The sequence below is a fragment of the Acomys minous genome (genome assembly GCF_964271855.1).
Source record: "Acomys minous genome assembly, chromosome: 3".
NCBI classification, from domain to species: domain Eukaryota; kingdom Metazoa; phylum Chordata; class Mammalia; order Rodentia; family Muridae; genus Acomys; species Acomys minous.
In genome coordinates this window covers 96,528,226-96,546,220 of record NC_140485.1, presented here as the reverse complement: position 1 = coordinate 96,546,220, position 17,995 = coordinate 96,528,226, and the positions used below count along the sequence as shown (strand labels likewise).

The window sequence follows — 17,995 nt, the reverse complement described above, 5'->3', positions numbered from 1 at the left end:
GAGTTCAGTTTCCAGTGCCTGCATAGAGCGGCCACAGCCTCCTGGAACTCCAACCCACGCGGATCTGATACCTCCTTGCTTCTGTGAACACTGCATTCGTGTGCACAGACACACTCACATGCACACAGTTAAAAATAAAGTAGATCTTTGAGGGGGGAAAAAAGAAGCCTACACCAAATGTCCTGGTGTGCCCCTTTAATCCCAATGCTCAGGAGGCTGAGGCAGGAGGATCCTGAATTTGAAGCCCCCTTGAGTTACATGAGTTACTGGCTGGCTGGGTTCTGTAGCAAGTTTCTGTCTTAAAAAGAAAGAAAAGTTACTTTTGTACTTTTTATTCAAACTTTCAGCTTTCATTTATATTTTGTTCCTCTTGAGCTGTGTGTGTGTGTGTGAGTGTGTGTGTGTGTATGTATGTATGTATGTGTGTATGTGTCATAAAGTAAGGATTAATTTCTTTTCCGTCTTTGGATAACCTGCTGTCACTCCTACATCATTTTTGAGTAGTTTCTTCACTGACTTCGAGTTCTCAGTGCCGTGGCCCCTCGACTCTTGCTCTAGTCCATTGGCCGTCTTATCTGAGCTGCTGCTTTGCTTTGAGCCAATTCCTGTCTTACTCCCCCGCGGTCCGGCCCAGCCTCTCCCGGGTGTTTTGGCTAGTCTTAGATCTTTGTTTTTATTTGTTTAGTTTTGAAGTACTGGACATCAACCCAGGTGCTTGAGCGTGCTGGCTAGGTGTTCGTCTGTGCAGCTGCAGCCTCAGCCCTTGTTCTTGCTTCTGTTGTTTATTAATTAGTTTTGTTTTGCTTTGCTTTGGTTTTTTTAAGAGTCTTGCCATGTCACCCAGCTGTCGTGGAAATTGACTGACATGTAGCTTAGGTTCTTTAAATCTTTTACCAACCAGCCTTTCTATTCCTCCTGCCTCTTACCTCTCTTTCTTGCCCAGGCTATCCCTGGTTAGCCTAGGCTGCCCTTCAAACCGGTGCTTCTCCTGCCTCAGTCTCCTGGGCTTATAGGCATGCGCTGCTGCATCCAGGCCATTTCTTGACTATTTCTCCCTTGTGTACATAACGTAAAAGGTGTCCAGTCCTGCAGGGATTCTTTTGTTTTCCTGTTATTACCGGATCTATTCTTACCTGTGCCTCCTGTGTTCTAGCTCCAGTTGTCTCAAAGATTTTATAACTCCCCTCTGGTTTTTATTGCTGCCTGGATTTTTTTAAATAATACTACATAGTGCTTTGTTTTGTTTATCTTGCTTGGTTATTCTCTTAAGCGCTGCTTTTCTTAAACATCTCAGGCACACACTTCATTATGTCCAGGCCTTTCCCCTGACACAACACTCAGAGCCATAAATTTTTTTTATAAGTGCTTTATTAGCTGCCTTTAATAAGTTTTGGTAAGATAAATTTTAAATATTTTGGTCCTGAGTGTTTTTTATTTTTGTATTGTTTCTCCTTTGCCTGGAATGCTTTGGAAATACTTTAAAATTTCCAAACATGTGATATTTTGGCTTATATTTTCATCATTGGCTTTGAAATTATTTGTCAATTATTGTATGTGTGATTATGTGTCCACATGTATGTACTTGGACACATGCACTTTCATTACATACTGGTACATGTGCCTTTGGAGGCCACAGTGGGCATCAGACATGGAATCTGGGAACTGAACTCTCTCACAAGAACAGCAAGCACTTGGAACTGCTGAGACATCTCTCCAGCCCCAGGCATATGTCTTTGTAGGCTTCCATGAGCCTGAAAAGCCATTTCTCTTGTTTGAGTTCATTAAAATCCTAGCCAGAGTCACCTCCTAAGTACCATCCTGGTATTCACAGTCCTAGGCAAAGTCACCTCCTAAGTACCATCCTGGTGGTCACTGAAAGAGTTACCATTCCTTCCACAATTGAATGCTTTCATTGTCCTCTACTCTAAAACTCTCCGCTGGTAGACTTAAGCTCCATGGAATCAAGGTTGTCATGTATTTCCTTTTGATTCCTGGAGGTCTTCATTATAACATTTGTGATCAATCTGATTATCATTCAGCGGATAGTTAACAAACTTGATTTTGAAGGTTTGGCTTTTAGCCTGATGCTATTTTACCTATTCCGCCCTGGTGAGCGTCTCCATGGTGTAAATATAACACTCCCCTGACAGTGACTGAGTCCACATCATCCTGTTCCACTCTCTTGGCTAGAGTGGCTTGACCACCTCATGTTATCATGTCCTGCTCGGTTGCCCCTTCCCAAGCCGCTACTGCTCATGGTTTTCAAGATCTACAACACAAAAGGCACAGACATTCTTGTCACAGGAAGCCAGGATCTTGGTGTGATCTTTGTCATGGTGTGTGTGTGTGTGTGTGTGTTCGTGTGTTCCCTCCCAGTCACAAAGTGCTCTAAACTTATTTCTCTAAAATGTCTCTCAGTTCCCTGCACCCTCTGTGCTCCTTATCTCTCCGCAGCAGGTCTGGTCTCTTGGCTTCCTCTCACTCTCTTCCTCCTCAAGTCAGACTTCCTACTATCTCCTGTCGCACCTCTTCACAGCCTTTCTCCGTCCCCCTGGCTACTCAGCTCTGTTTGCTGTTCAGGATCTGGCCAAGGGACTTTGTCCCTGCTCTCACCTCAGTTGGCACTGCACTTAATAAAATCACTTGTCACTTCATTTGAACTCTGTGTGTGTGTGTGTGTGTGTGTGTGTGTGTGTGTGTGTGTGTGTTTACTGTTTTTATTGAAGTGCTTAAAACAAAAATCATCAACATGGGAGGGAGGGAGGGAGGGAAGGAAAGAGAAACAGACTTTAAAGACCCTTCAAAAGAAAACTTTCTATCTATCTATCAATCAAATGAGTACAATGAATCATAAGTACATACATTTTCTCTCCCAAGTTTTCAGAGGAGATGGGCTCAGTTTTCCCCCCTCATCTGTTGTTTCCACGCCTTTGCAGGTGGGGATGACGTGAGCGGCTCGGAACATCTATGGCATGCTCTTGTATGCGGAGCTCTGTATTAGCGTTGTGCTTTATTGTCTGACATTTTGAGTTTGTATTTGGAGTTTCTTTTCTTTCTTTTTACCCTCTTTGGTTTTTCAAGACAGCGTTTCTCTGTGTAGCCTTGGCTGTCCTGGACTCACTCTACACCAGGCTGGACTCGAACTCAGAGATCCGCCTGCCTCTACCTCCTGAGCTGCTGGGATGAAAGGCGGGCGGCAGCACTGGCAGCCATGTTTGGCGTTTCTTACTTTGGCTTTTGTTACAGCTGTCGTGAATTCTCATGGAGTCTGTCTGGCAGTGATGCTTATCTTCGTCAGTGGTCCAGAAGTACTGAGCCAGGAACACTCACTTGGATTACTGACATGAGAGTAGTTATTTTATGATTTGAAATCTTTACATTAAAAAAAAAAACTGCATTTAACTTGTATAGGCTTTCAAATTATGAGACAAATAGAAATGATAACTTTAATTACTTTGTAATTATTTATATGACGCAATTTTGATGATAGGTATGTTTCCCTGGCAAAGATGTCTATATAAATTTAGTGCTAACTTCAAGAATATCAAATGCTTTAACTGTAAAAGGTGCTCAATCTTTAATGAGTTCAGTCTGAATGAAAATACATAAATTATATTTCCATATGAGAAAGTTTCCATTTTGGAGCATGTCAAAGAATAAATGTAGTAACTTGAATGCTCTATTTTTATTTCTAGAAACCAGCAAATATCCTAGTAATGGGAGAAGGCCCTGAAAGGGGGAGAGTCAAAATAGGTAGGTAACTATTGCTAAGTAACGATGACGAAAGTGTTTTCCCCTTTAATACCCTTATTAAGTTGTTGATTTTAAAATTACTGTCTCAAAATGTTTTTAGAAAAGATGTTGGAGAATGTAGGAGCCTATAAAGCCCCCAGTTTTCCCACAGCTCTTTCATCACAATAAGATTCTGTCAGTCACTCTAAACTGAAGCATCAGTTAACAAGCCCATGAATGTTCGCTCGCGTATATACACCCAGTAAGTGCGTTTCATGTCCCCACCATGCTCCAGCATAACGCCTGACCTATGCCGATCTTTCCTTAGCGGTGCTGATTTCCTCTTCCTGAATACATCCCCCTACCCTGACGTAACACACGGCAGTCCTCCCAGGCGCTTCCTTCCCATCCCAACCTCAGCAGCATGTCCTTGCCCAGGCACTATCATACTATTGAAATGAATGCTTGTAGCCCCTCACACTTGTCTGTGTTCCGTGAACCCAGGCAGGAGGGGCTGTAAGGAAACCTTGTGTGCTATTGGAGCACTGATGCTAGCCTGCCTGGGACAGCTTCCTCTCCTCCCTGTGCAGCCCCGCCCGTCCTGCTGCTTGCCTCCTGCTTCTGCATCTTCGTCCCAGCCTGGCTCCAGAAGAAGCTGCTCTAAAGTAGCAACCCTGCTTTGAACTTCTGCCTGGAGTTGACAGAATTCACCTTCATGGAAAACTGTCTTACTGCTAAATACCCGATAGTTGCTTTTTCCTTCCTGGTTCTTTCCCATTGCTTGTTTCTGTGTTTATTTTACCTCTCACACGTTTTCTTACAGGCATTTATTGAAGACACACATTTTGCTTGGCAAAGGTGAAAAGTAGATAAAAGCTAGCCCTTCCCCATGAGAAACGGTCATGTAAACATTTACTCTGCAGTGTGGTAGGTTCTGAGGTTGTGCCTTCTAAAGGTACACACCACAGTGAAGGAAAACTGGATCTAAAGAGCTGAGCCTTCCTCACTACCTGAAGCCATGTGCGATGCCTGTCCTGAGACTTTCCCCTACAGACAGCCTGGTGACACCTCCTTGATGCCTTGGAGAAAGGAGTGACTGCCGAGTACCTGCCATGCCCTTTGTAGCCATGGAAAGGACCTCCTCCCTGGAGCTCCTGCCCACAGCACTGCCGTGTATCTCGCCTGGTGCTTCCCTCTTCCCTCAGGCACCGGCGGTCCTCTCTCAGTCTCCAGCTCATCTTACCTCTGTGCCCCAATGAAGAGTGTATTCTGAGCCAAACACAGGCGGCCTTGACCTCTGGTTCAGGTTGCCTAACAGCTGGCTCCATTGTGAGAGCAGTTATGGCAAACGTTTGCCATTGCAGAACAAAAGGAAGCACTATATCAAGGCATTGCCCAAATGCATGGGCAGAAACATCAGGTGGACAGACAGCTCAGCCAGGCGGGGTAGTGGCTGGGTGCTGATGACGTGGACAGATGGGCCACTCTGCTGGGGGCCCGATGTGGTATGGAGCTCCCAGCTTTAGTGCTCTGTCAATACCTTGTAAGGGTTTTACCCGGTGGTTGAAAGGATAGAAGATCAGACACAGGATTGAGGAATAACATTATCCTGAGATCACTTGGATCTGGATCTGCAAAATTCCAATTGTCCGCAACCATGAAGTTGTATTGAGTCTTCAGCCTTGTTGAAGCGTTAGCATCAGCGTGGCATTTTTCTGAGAACTGGAGTACACAGTTCTTGGCATGCTAGACATTTGTACAGAACAAGGCTGGAGGTTGTCCTGTGCCCTGTGCTGCTGGCAGGGCACGAGGCAGCTCACAGGAGGGGGAGACTGTTGTTAAAACCATTAACGAAGAGTAGTGCAGAATGTCTCATACACCACTGCTAGCCAGCAGGGCATGGATCACATTATTTTCGCCCTCCGTATCTGACATGTATATTTACATGTGACAGTAGTATAAACATTAAATATAAAGTTAAGATAACCAAGAACACAATATAAAGAGCTAAAGGTGCAAATGAGAATTTCTCACTCAAAAAAGCTCTTTAAACTGTGTTTTCCCCTGTGCTTACCATCATTTATAGTCTATAAAGTATTTTATTTGATGTTTGGGATATGTAAAATAACTTACTACTGTGTCTAGTATTTCTTTTGCTAGTTTGACTTCGTAGCCAAGTGGTACGTTTTTGTTTTAAGATTGATCTTTAGATGGTTGTGAGCCACCATGTGGTTGCTGGGAATTGAACTCAGGACGTCTGGAAGAGCAGACAGTACTCTTAACCTCTGAGCCATCTCTCCAGCCCTAGGATTGATCTTTAATGTCCACATTATCTTAAGTGTTACTTATGATATATTTATTTGTCCTACTATTTTGGTATTACACTGGATTCAAGTCTGGGAAAGTAAATTGGTAATAGTTATATTACAGAAGAAATCAGATAATAAAACTTTTAAAATTCCTTCTCTACAAAATTGGTTTTTTCCTATATGTATCAAGTGTTACGACCGTTGGGGGTAGAGATCAGCATTTTGTGGGCATAATAAAATCTTATTTCTTATGTTACAACCAGAAAGTTATTTTGTAGTTTTACTCTCCAGTTTACTATGAGAAGTATTATTTAGTAATTTTTAAGTATATTTTTATTTATCTGCTGACAATTTCATACATTTAGAAGTGTATTTTGATCATCTCCACCCCTAGTTCCCACTCTTCCCAGATATCCCTTCCTCCACCTTCCTCCCACCCTCATGTCCCTGTTAAAAACCATGGACACTGAGTTCATTTAGTGCTGCCTATATACACAAAGGTGTAGTGTTGTCTGCCTGATCCTGGACCACCTGCCAGTGGCCATACCCTCAAAGATAAAATCCCCCCACCCCACCCCCAGCAGCCATCTACGTGCAGTACCTTCTGAGCTGGAGCTGGAGCCCTGTGAGCATCTTTTTTTTTTTTTTTAACCAGACAAATACAAATGCTTTATTTAACAGTTGCAGGTCATTCCATGGGTTAAGTGGTGGATATCCAGGACCCAGCAGCAGGGTCAGCGCAACCTCCAAGCCTCTCTTTCTGACTCCAATAGGGTGAGCACATCACCCTCTCAAACGGGGCCTTTGACGTTTCGGATGATAGAGCGGCTGGTGTCATCCATAAATTCCACACGCACCTGCGTGCACTGTCCCTGCGAACCGGTCCTGCCCAGCACTTTGGTTACCCTAGCCAGCTTTATGGGCTGCACGCGGCTCGTGTCCATGATGGCGGCGATCTGGCGGCCCTGTGAGCATCTTAATGCAGATGACCTTTACTGTGAGTTCATGAGCCCAGTGGCCATGCTGTGTCCAGGAGGGGGCACTTTACAGCACTCCTCCCTATTCTCTGGCTGTTGTATTTTTCCCACCTCCTCTTTCTGCAATGCTCCCCGAATGTCAAGGGGCAGGATGCTTTAAAGATCTTGGCTTGTACTATGCAACACTCCAAAGACCCATTTGCCGCGACCCCCTGCCTGCAGGAAAGACGCTCGACACCAGGATCCTTCCCAAACACGCTTTATTGGGAGCGCCCTTGAAGTTGAAGCGAAAGACCCCGAACCCCCCTAGAGCTTGAACTTAAATACCATCTAAAGTGGCGTGTTAACACCTCACAGGTTCAGGCAGAATGCCTAATTAACATATGAATGCAGATAGGTCAACAGCTACACAAGCGTAGTTGCAATTAGCATAGTCCCCCTGACGGGAGGAGCAACTAGAGATAGCTCTAGCAAACGCATGCGTACTGGCAATTGTTTACAGGTAGCAGCACACAGACCAGCGCCATTATTGGGTGCGGCTGGCACAATCGTGGCTGGCTCCTTACACCCATTTAATCACCAAACATGGATTTTAAGGTTCAGTCTCTTAGATGTAAGTTTCTTCTTTTTGGAAGAATAGTTTTATATGTTCCTTTTAAAGGTGTGTGTTTTAAACATTATTCTCAGTAGGTTTGTTCTAAGCCTTTTAGGTTAGAGCCTATACTTCAGGAGAGGTCGCCTTTGATGCTAGCATTTGGATAGTTGTGATACCAGCACCATGAACGTCGCTGCCTTCAGATGTCTGGTAGTTTTATATACTTTGAGTGAACTCAGAGCCTTTGGGTGTCAGTACAGTTGGTGTCGTGGGCCGCCCAGGGCCTTGAACCCGTTGGACCATAGCAGTTTATTACAAGTAATAGCGTAGTAATCCAAGTGGTTGGACCCAGTTAAAGTTTGTTTGTTTGATTTTTTTTAACTTATTTTTATTAAGAAATTGTATTGTCCTTGGCTCTAGTTTATATTTAAAACTGAGGTATCCCTAAAAGGGAGTTCCTTTTGGAAAATTTAAAATAGGCCTACGTCAATGTGAACATTAGATTTTTAAAAAGCTAAACTGACTAGAAAGAAGATTCTTCTTTGAAAACATTTGAGACATTTAAAACATCAAGACCTGATCTAAGTCCTCAAATATATGATTAAGAAATGATGTAATACGGTTGTCCTCTTTTGTAGTTTTACTAAAATCAAGACTAGTAGTGTATCAGTTAGGAAAATACACCAAGGAAAATGAAATATCTTAGTTTAAACTATCTAAACATAAAAGGATTTCTTTTAAGTTACAAAAGAGTGAGAACTGGGATGTTGTCAGGTTTCAGCCTGGTTGTCAGGGTAGTGGAAGGGGAGCTCATGGTTGTGTCTTCAGAACTGGGTCCACCTTTGAGGTAAGAAATAGAAACTGAAGAGTTTCCCTCTGCAGTTCTCTACCACAAGACCAGGTTCTTTCTTGTTCAGGCTGAAGGGAGTCTTTAAAACATCAAAGCTAGGTGACAGTCATTTGTTACTAACTTTTAAGTCTCACAGTAGTGTATAATGTCTCATTATTAGAGATAGCTCATATAGTCCTTTGTCCATTTTTATAGGATACTCAGTAATTATTTTATATGGAGATAATCTGTTTTCCAAAGGGATAGATCTTAGAATTTAAAAGAAATAATGGGAGTGTGTTTGTCTAAGAAAGCTAAAGGTTTTAGTTAATTAATTTTAGTGATTAATTTGTTTAGTTGCATTCTTTTATTTAATCACCAAACCAAAGAATTAAGGGCACAGTGGAAATTTTACACATAGAAATAAATATTTGTTTCACTAAAATGAGTTCCACAGTCACTGTCTAACTTAGCAGAAATGCCCTAGTTCTTTACAGTGAATAAATACTAATGGTCAAATTTTATTTTATTTTTTAATACTTATTTCTTACAGGTATGGGTATTTTGTCTGCATGTGCATATCATGTGCATGCCTGGTGCCTGTAGAGGCCAGAAAAGGGTGTTACATACCTGAGACTGAAGTTACAGATGGTTGTGACCACCATTGGTATGCTGGGGACTGAGCCCATGTCCTCTACAAAAGCAGTGTGCACTCTGAACTACTAAGCCATCTCTCCAGCTCAATGGGAAGTTTTAAATGGTCCATCGGAGGGTTAAAACATAAAACCCTTATTCTCTAAGCCTTTTCTATAAATTTAAAATTCTTTAAAATATTTATTTATTTATTTATTTATTTATTTATTATGTATACAGTGCTCTGCCTGCTTGTACCTCTGCAGGCCAGAAGAGGGCATCAGTTCACATTATAGATGGTTGTGAACCACCATGTGGTTGCTGGGAATTAAACCCAGGACCTCTGGAAGAGCGGACAGGACAGTGCTCTTAACCACTGAGCCGTCTCTCCAGCCCGTAAATGTAAATTTTTATTACTGTAAATAGGAAGATGGTTTAGTTTTCTATCAGTGCATTTAATTTTGAATTAGAAAATCCTTTAGATAAGAATATGTTTTGAGCCGGGCATGGTGGTGCACGCCTTTAATCCTAGCACTTGGGAGGCAGAGGCACGTGGATCGCTGTGAGTTCGAGGCCAGCCTGGTCTACAAAGTGAGTCCAGGCCAGCCAAGGCTACACAGAGAAACTCTGTCTTGGGGGGAAAAAAAGAAAAGAAAGAAAAAGAAAAGAAAAAAATATGTTTTGAAACACCTTTAACAAAATTGTTTAGCACTTAGGAGGCTGTGGCAGAAGGATTGCTGTGAGTTCAAAGCCAGTCTGGGCTATATAGTGAGCTCCAGACTAGCCTGGACTAGAATAAAACTCTGTCTCAAAAAAAGAAAGAAATGGCTAAGTAAATATAAATAATTGAAATCAGACTTTTTTTTTTTTTTTTTTTTTTTTGGTAAGGTAAAATGCTTTATACCTTGTAAACTTTTTTTTTCACTTTTCAGTTTAAATTCTTTCATATTGTCTGTATATAGAATTGCACATGTTGATAAGAATAGTATTATTCTTAGCAAAGATTCAGAAAGAAAGCTATCTTATTCTACCTGTTGGCAACTTTAAGAATGATGAAAGTGGATTGCTCAGTACTAATGGCCAGCCCTGAAAACATGCATACGAGTGACATTCTACAGACTGAGCAGGTCGTATAGTTTTGAGAAAGGGTTTCTCTTTATCTTACTGGCTGTCCTGGAACTCACAAAGACCCAGCTGCCTCATTCCAGAGTTCTGGGATTAAAGGTGTGGCCACCCCTGCCTGGCATTTGCACGCGCGCGCGCACACACACACACACACACACACACACACACGCACGCACGCACACATATAATAACAATTAATGAAAAAAAGAAGCCATTAAGTTGAAAGAGAGTAAGGAGGAGTGTATGGGAAGGTTTGAAAGCAGAAAAAGCATACCTATATTATAATTTCAAAAATAAAACATAAATTTAAGACAGTAACGGAATGTAAGTTATATTTATGATGGGATGAAATGGAGAAGGGCCATTTGTCCATGTGTGTAAACTGTGATGCACCCTTTGTAGTCCTCTAAGCAAGCAGCAGCTTGGCTCTTAAAATGGCCACGTTTCTTTTCCTCCTTGGGTCCCAAGCTACAGTCAACCCTTTGGTGCCTGCATTCAGGTAGGCGTGGCTGTGCGAGAGGGCCGAGAATAACTTTTTCCTCAAAGTGCAACAGCAAGCAGCAGAGGAAGTAGCAGATAGTGCCACATGGCATGGCTGGCTGCAAGGTCAGAAGTCATCCTAAAAAATATGTTTTACATAACATATTCATATATTATATAACATGTTCATATATTGTAGACCATGCTCCGAGCAGTCATTTTGGCATACGCTAAGTTTTCTAAACTACAAAAGTGAAACTGCCATGGGTTTGCTACTCAGTTACTTTCAAAACTTAGGGAGGCAGTTTGAGTTTGTTTCATGTAGCTTCGTTCACAAGATTCTGTAAGAAACAAGTGCAATTGAATGTACACTTAGTGGAACCAGCTGAAAGCACCCAAGCTCAACTGTCCTCACTGTTCCCAGGGGAGTCCTGCTGTGAGGTCTAAGGCAATAGCTCTCCTTTCCTGATTTTGAAAGCTGAGCAGCAGAGAGACAGCCTTACAAGCAGGAAGTTGAGTTAATAAAAACTGAATAACTCTGGGTTACAGGTCAGTAAAATGATCTGAAAGTCTTTAAATTCCGGCGGGTCCTCAGAGCTAAAGTTTTTGCTCAGCTTTTATCCAGGCACTGTCATCAGTCTTGGCATCACTGTCCCTGTCAGCTTTTAAGAGAGGCTGTGACAAGCTTGTTAGTGTGATACAGAGTAGGAGTAAGGGCTGATGAGGACTCAGAAGGCCAGGTCAGAGAGGTCTCTGTCCACTTCCTGCTCTTTAACACCACCCGTGGCTGTCCTGGAGCTCACTCTATAGACCAGGCTGGCCTCAGACTCAAGAGACCTGCCTGCCTCTGCCTCCATAGTGCTGGGATTAAACGCGTGCATCACCACTGCCTGGCTTCTAATGCCTTTCTTCTCTCTATAATTTCCAAAAGTCTTTTTTATTTTTATTGTTCTCACTTCTTAGGTGCTTTGAAATTCAAATTGAAATAGTCTTCCCATTCAACATGTTTTGCTTTATTGTATAGAACTTCTAGTTTAGAGAAACAAAACACAATTAGGGATATTGAATGTTCCTCATTACATGTGTGAGGTAGGGGTGGAGAAAGCCGAGCTATAGTTTGGTAGGTTTCCCTGTTTCTCCAAATAATTGCAAGTTGAATTGGTACAATTATTATATATAAAAGCAGGTGGAGTTCGGGTAGCAATTGTCTCCAAACACTTCCTACTCAGAATTCCTGCTGTCCTTTGTTGTGGTGAGGGTATCTTTCCCTGAAAACTGTATAGTCCTGTCTGCCAGCTAGGGGGAGTTGTGATTTGGACCAAGTTTATGAGCCACTTGTTGGAAACTTGCCTTGTGTCTCATACCAAAGTAGGTCCCTCCCAGTGTGTCTGTAGTTTATTCTGACATTTATAAGAATATTAGGGAAGCCGGGCGGGGTGGTGCACGCCTTTAATCCTAGCACTTGGGAGGCAGAGGCGGGTGGATCTCTGAGTTGAGGCCAGCCTGGTGTACAAAATGGGTTCAGGACACAGAGGCTACACAGAGAAACCCTGTCTCAGAAAACCAAAAAAGGAAGAAAAAAAATATGAAGGGACTCAAGACACTGGGTGCCCACCCCTTCCTTGTCCTCATAGTGGAGCTAATGAGGTTCCTTCCAAGAATGGGACATGTTGTCTCATTCACTGAGGCTGCTGGTCATCTGGAAGAGACCCTGATGCCTCCATCTGGATCTGGAGAGGAGAGGTGCTTCTCATGTTTGATATCTTTATGATCATGAACTTGTAGAATCTCTGAACTGAAGGGACTAGGTTCCGGCAAGCAGGAGAGGACATGGAGAATTTGCCTGGAAAGCATCATCACCAGTGCTTGGGGGGGTGCTCTGAGGTAAAGTTAGAGGGTATCTGATAGTAGTCTGCTCCCAATAGTACAAGACTGTCAAACAAACTGTCGACCACACCGAAGGAGAGGTGCAGGCCCCGGAAAGAACTCACCAACATCTACCCGAGGAGGCAGTGTGGGTGGTTGGGCACACAGGAGACATGCTGACACCCGATGGGGCAATCCAGGTGGATTCCTCTGATGAGAGTAGATCCTCCACAGGGCCTTATGTTTAGCAACAGAACTGTTGGCACAGAATCAAGCTCTCATCTCCAAGTGAATAAGGAGTTTTTTTTCTGAGCCAAAATGACTGGCTGTAACCACACAGCAACGTTTAAGTTGCCTTGAATACCTTCTCAATGTGGAGGCAGTTGCGTGAACTTTTATACCCCTAGAATAAATCATAAATCAAGGCATTTTCCAATATGTTGGTGGGAACATAGCGAAGTAGATAAACCCTACTGTGGGTTTTAGATCCTGCCAAATAGCACTCTCCCCTTGTAGCCTACTAGAGTTAGTGCCCATGCATGATGCTTGAAAGGAGGGTGTCAACAACACATGGCTGTTATGGGGACTGAAGAGCTCACATAACTTGGGTCTGGATCTGCAGCATTCCAGTTCTACAATCACAGAGTTTCCGTCAGTGAGTTAGCCTTGCGGTGTCTTTAAATTAGTTGTACCGCCTCAGCTCATAGCTCTGCTTCCGTTAGCATTTGTGTCTGTGTCTCTTACTGGTGCCCTCCCCCGTTGTCTCTCTACTTCTAGGATGTCCTTAATGTTCACTCACCCCTTAACTCCATTTATCATACTTTGTTAAAATCTCACCTTGATACCCATTTCTCTGTCACAACTGCCTCTTGAAAGACTTATGCTTATGACCTGTACCCAGTGCTTTGTGTCAGTCCCTGTCCTTACAACAGTGAATCCTGACTCCTGAGCAGTCTGGCCGTGAGCCTGTCTTCTCTTGCTGTGTGACATTGTGGCTGGTGTTCTGTCTTCAGCTCCTGCAGTGACTCTGCACTGTGCTCCTGTTTGCTCTTGCTCTCATTGGTCTGCTGTTTCAGACACCTGTATCACTGGTTTGGGACACAGCCTTGCTCTGTAATTACTTCTTCAAGGACTTGGCGATGTATGATCTCAACATTTAGATGTAATGAAAACGAGTCTGCAGCGAGCGTCTGTTTTCTCTAGCAGAAGCCTTCATTGGTGCTTGGCCTCCTGGCAACCTGAACTCCACTGTCCCCAAGCGAACTCATCATCGTCTTAGACTCCTTATTGTTTTTGTGTCAATCAGTATATTAACCTTAATCACCCAAATCTAGTCAAAGTAAAATTCTGTTCTCAGCTCAATCCAGCTACTTTATTATTAAGAATTTGAGATTATAGTTCCGTAAAGATTGAGGATAAAGCCGGGCGTGGTGGTGCACGCCTTTAATCCCAGCACTCGGGAGGCAGAGGCAGGTGGGTCTCTGAGTTTGAGAACAGCCAGGGCTATTACACTGAGAAACCCTGTCTTGAAAAACAAAAATGAGAGAGGCGGGGGATGGGGGGAATTGGGGATAAAGAGATAAATAAAAGATAAAATTGAGCAGTAAATGACAGTAAGAGTAATTATAAGTGATTAAGTTGATTATAACTTTTAATGCCATGTTTGTGTGTATATGGTAGTGGGGCTTGAATCCAGAGCGTCATGCATATCAGACAGGTAATCTTGCTACTTCCACAACCCCAGAAGTACTGCTAATGATAGTAAAGGGACCAGGGGCACAGGGCGTGGTGGGGCGCTTGCATAGTATGCATGAGACCCTGGGTTCAGTTCTAGTGTAAAACAAAATCTGCTGGTGCCTGGGTAAGGCTCAGCACAGTGCAACTGAATAGGAAGAAGGTGCGTTGTACACCACCACCCTCAGCAGCCTCAGAGACCTCCAGCCTGGCTCGTGCCCACAGTCCAGCACTTGGCAGGTTGAGAGGAGGGGATTGTCTTGGCCGACACAGTGAGCTCCAGGCCAGCCTGGGCTAAGAGTAGGAACCATCTCAAGAAACCCAAAGTAGTTAGCAGCGCTTGTCTAGCATCCCTCCCCCTCCCCATCTTCAAAGACTGAAACTGCAAAGTCTAGCTCAAGTTCCATTTTCATCCAGTCTACTCCACCACGTCACAGCATCCTTCCAGGTGGTACCTTGAGGGAGATGTAGACCCTTCCACCGCAGGACTTAGCTCTTCTCAGGAGCCAGCAGGCCTGACTCCTGTGACGTGTGCGTGATCTGTACCTTTCTGTCATGCGCACTGCTCGGTGTTAGGCTTCGGTGCTGTTCCTGTTGTGATGTCTGACGTTGCCTTGCTAGCACCCACATCCATCCATGTCACTGTGTCACTTCCACACACACCTTATTTTAGAAAACAGTCAGAGCCATGTTTGAGTTAGTTACTTTGTCTAACTTAGGAATTATTTGGAAAAGTGTCTGTAATGTTTATTCAGTAAAATAAAATTGTACTTACTTTCTTCTGGCCTTGGCTTCTTTTGGCAGTGAATTAAACTAAAAGATGAAGCCAAGCATGGGGAACACACTTTTAGTCCCAGCTCTTGGGAGACAGAGGCCAGCCAGAGTGATACGATGAGGCCCTGTCTCCAAAACTAAATAAATTATTTAATTAATTTTTAAAAATTAAGAGGTAGAGAATAAGAAGCAAAACAGCATCCCATCATGCATTTCCACTGTCATACTCTACCACCGCAACAGTGAGCATCTCTCCTTATATGAAATAGTGCTTTCTGTATTGCATCATGTTGTGAAATAATAAGTATAATATTGGTAAGACTTTTTGTTTGCAATAGAGAAATTTAGTTTTAAAAGGGTAGGCTTCAACACTAATTTCCATGGTTACCTTTTTTCTTTTTTAAAGAACTCAATTTTCCAGAGCAGCCTCGTGAAGCATTTTAAATTATTCAAACTCTAAAGAAACCACAGAGTCTATTACAATTTAGTGCATATTATAGCATACTTAGTCTCAGATTAAATGATCCATTATAGTTACCTACATTTGTACTTTTTATAGTACATTTGGGTCCCTTAACACATTCAAAATGTACTACATATATTGTATATTTTAAATTAGGAAATTTATCATCCTCATGACTCAGCCTTTGTGGTTTCTAATTACCGTGTATACAAGTCACTGGATGTCAGTCAGTGCTTAGGAATCCGGCTACTAAATGACTGGGTGGTGCCTTAGTTGAAGTGCCTAGCGTACAAGTGTGCCTACTCATCCCAGACAGGGAGCTCAGGACAGAGCCAAGCACAGACACCAGCAGGGACCAGCTTCGTGGTAGGTGAGGGTTACTTACAGGAACACCAAAGACAGATGCCTCAGCAGAGCCCACCTCAGCGCAGGTGCCAGCTCGCAAAAGCTGTGCAGCCCACAGGCAGCTTGGTAGGAAGCCACTCTAACCCTCTTCCAGGCACCTGGTCTGCTCTCGGTGTCTCCTTTGTCCCTTGGCCTGTCTGAGAGTGACTCTGAGCAGTTGTTAGGTTTTATCCTTGGGAGGGAGGAGCCTAGCAAATCTGGTCAGTTTTGGGGACTTCCTGAAAGTGTTTTGAGTTGTTTCCCTTCTGGCTTAAGGAACTTGCCTGCTGGGTTGGATTGTTTGAGTGTCTGAGGAAATGGCTAGACAGCATTGAGTGCTAGAGGAAGATGCCTAATGTCAGCCTCCCCTCCCCCACACACACATGTACACATGCACACACAAGAATATGCTACTAGCCAGGAATGGTGATATAACCCCAGCACTCGAGAGGCAGAGGCAGAGGATCTATGCAAGATTGAGACTAGCCTGGTCTATAAAGTGAGTTCCAGGACAGTCTGGGCTATACAGAGAAACCCTGTCCAAAAAAAAAAAAAAAAAAAAAAGAAAGAAAGAAAGAAAGAAAGAAAAAAAGAAAAGAGAAAGGAAAGAAAAAAAAAGCACAAAAAGTGAATGGCTATTAAATGAAACCATTTTTTGAGTGTGGATGTCTTACTGCTCTTGTGAACACTCTGGTGTTCCTTTGAAGATGAAGCGATGTGCACAAATGCCACTTATGAACTGTGAAGTGTCTGACAGACATAAAGCACTTCCTATTTATGAAATCAAAAATAGATCTCTATAATCTTACAGAGACAAATGCTAGGTTTATCTACCCCTAATGCTTAAGTTAGCTTTTGCTTACATCTTTGTTAAATAAGTTACTGTAGCAATTACCTATTATGTTTCATGCGCGTTCTCAGGATTGTGTATGATGTGCTGTTACAGTCAACTTCTTAGGGGAAAAGTCCCAGTATGATATTTTCTGTTTTGCATACTGGTTGCTCCCCATAGCCAATTCCATGCTTCCGTTATGCTGTTGCTGAACAGAGTTGGGAAGAGACACATGTAATTCCTCCCTCCCAGTTTGCAGCAGCTGTCCCGGTGCATCGTGAACTGGGTGGCGTGTGCAGCCTCTAAACAAGGAGACACAGACTTTTTACTGCCCCTGAATGCCTGCGATCTGAAGCTCCTGCGCTTATTAACTCTTCTGTTCTCAGGAAGTCTATACGTTTAAGCGTTAGTTTCTTGGTCAGAAAAGCAGACAGCACAGTAATCTCTGTCTTAATACAGTTCCTAACCAGCGTGTAATTTCAGAAGAAAAGTCCATCTTTGAAAGGCTAGTGGCAGTTACCAACTCCTGCATGGCTCTGATAGCATGTCAAATTGAGTTTTATATATTTATTTTATTTTTCAGCTGACATGGGTTTTGCCAGACTATTCAATTCTCCTCTAAAGCCACTCGCAGATTTGGATCCAGTAGTTGTGACGTTTTGGTATCGGGCTCCAGAACTTTTACTTGGTGCCAGGCATTACACAAAGGCCATCGGTAAGTGCCCAGATGGTTGATAAGCCAAGCCCTCATAAATGTGAAATAATAGTTCATAATAAAGCCAGTACATATAAAATGAATATGCACATCTTCTTGCTCACATAGCTGTTGATCTGAAGAATTGGAAAGAGAATTAGAACTGTCTCTCCTAAAAGAAAATGAGAGCAGGGCTCTGGTTCACTGGAGGAGCACAAGTGTGCTACCCAGGACATGGTGCGGTGTTCCATCTCTTGCTGCTGTGTCTGCAGAATGGCTGTTCGTCCATTAAGGCAGGAAATACAGTAGGTAGCATTACTGCTCAGCAACTTGCCAGACCACCAAGAAGGAAAAAGAAAACCAGTTATAAACATGTTTGTTAGGATGTAATGGGCTTTCTTACAACAGACACTTTGGAGACAGCACTGCCTGACTGCTGAGACGCCTCAGCTCTGGGTGGGGAGCTGACAGATGAGAATCTTCCTCCGCGCTGGTGGTTTCTCTACAGCAAAGAGAAAGAAAAGGCAAGGAGAGAGCAAACAGTGGCCAAGAGAAGATCTAGGCTGGG

At 43.2% G+C, this 17,995-nt stretch overlaps 1 protein-coding gene and 1 pseudogene across 3 annotated transcripts in view; one reads left to right on the top strand and one right to left on the bottom strand.

Moving 5' to 3' along the window:
• Positions 1 to 17,995, top strand: part of CDK19 (cyclin dependent kinase 19) — a 129,997-nt gene that overhangs the window by 94,976 nt on the left and 17,026 nt on the right. Inside the window, exons 5-6 of one of the 2 annotated variants that reach the window (XM_084775109.1) lie at positions 3,696 to 3,753; positions 17,317 to 17,448. In XM_084775109.1, coding sequence (XP_084631235.1) covers positions 3,696 to 3,753; positions 17,317 to 17,448 — 190 coding nt within the window. The remainder of the gene's footprint in view (positions 1 to 3,695; positions 3,754 to 17,316; positions 17,449 to 17,995) is intronic. The other variant, XM_084775110.1, reaches the window with a different exon arrangement.
• LOC311593691 (small ribosomal subunit protein eS28-like) lies at positions 6,698 to 7,024 on the bottom strand (annotated as a pseudogene). Its single transcript has one exon. The product of its transcript is annotated as a small ribosomal subunit protein eS28-like (transcript).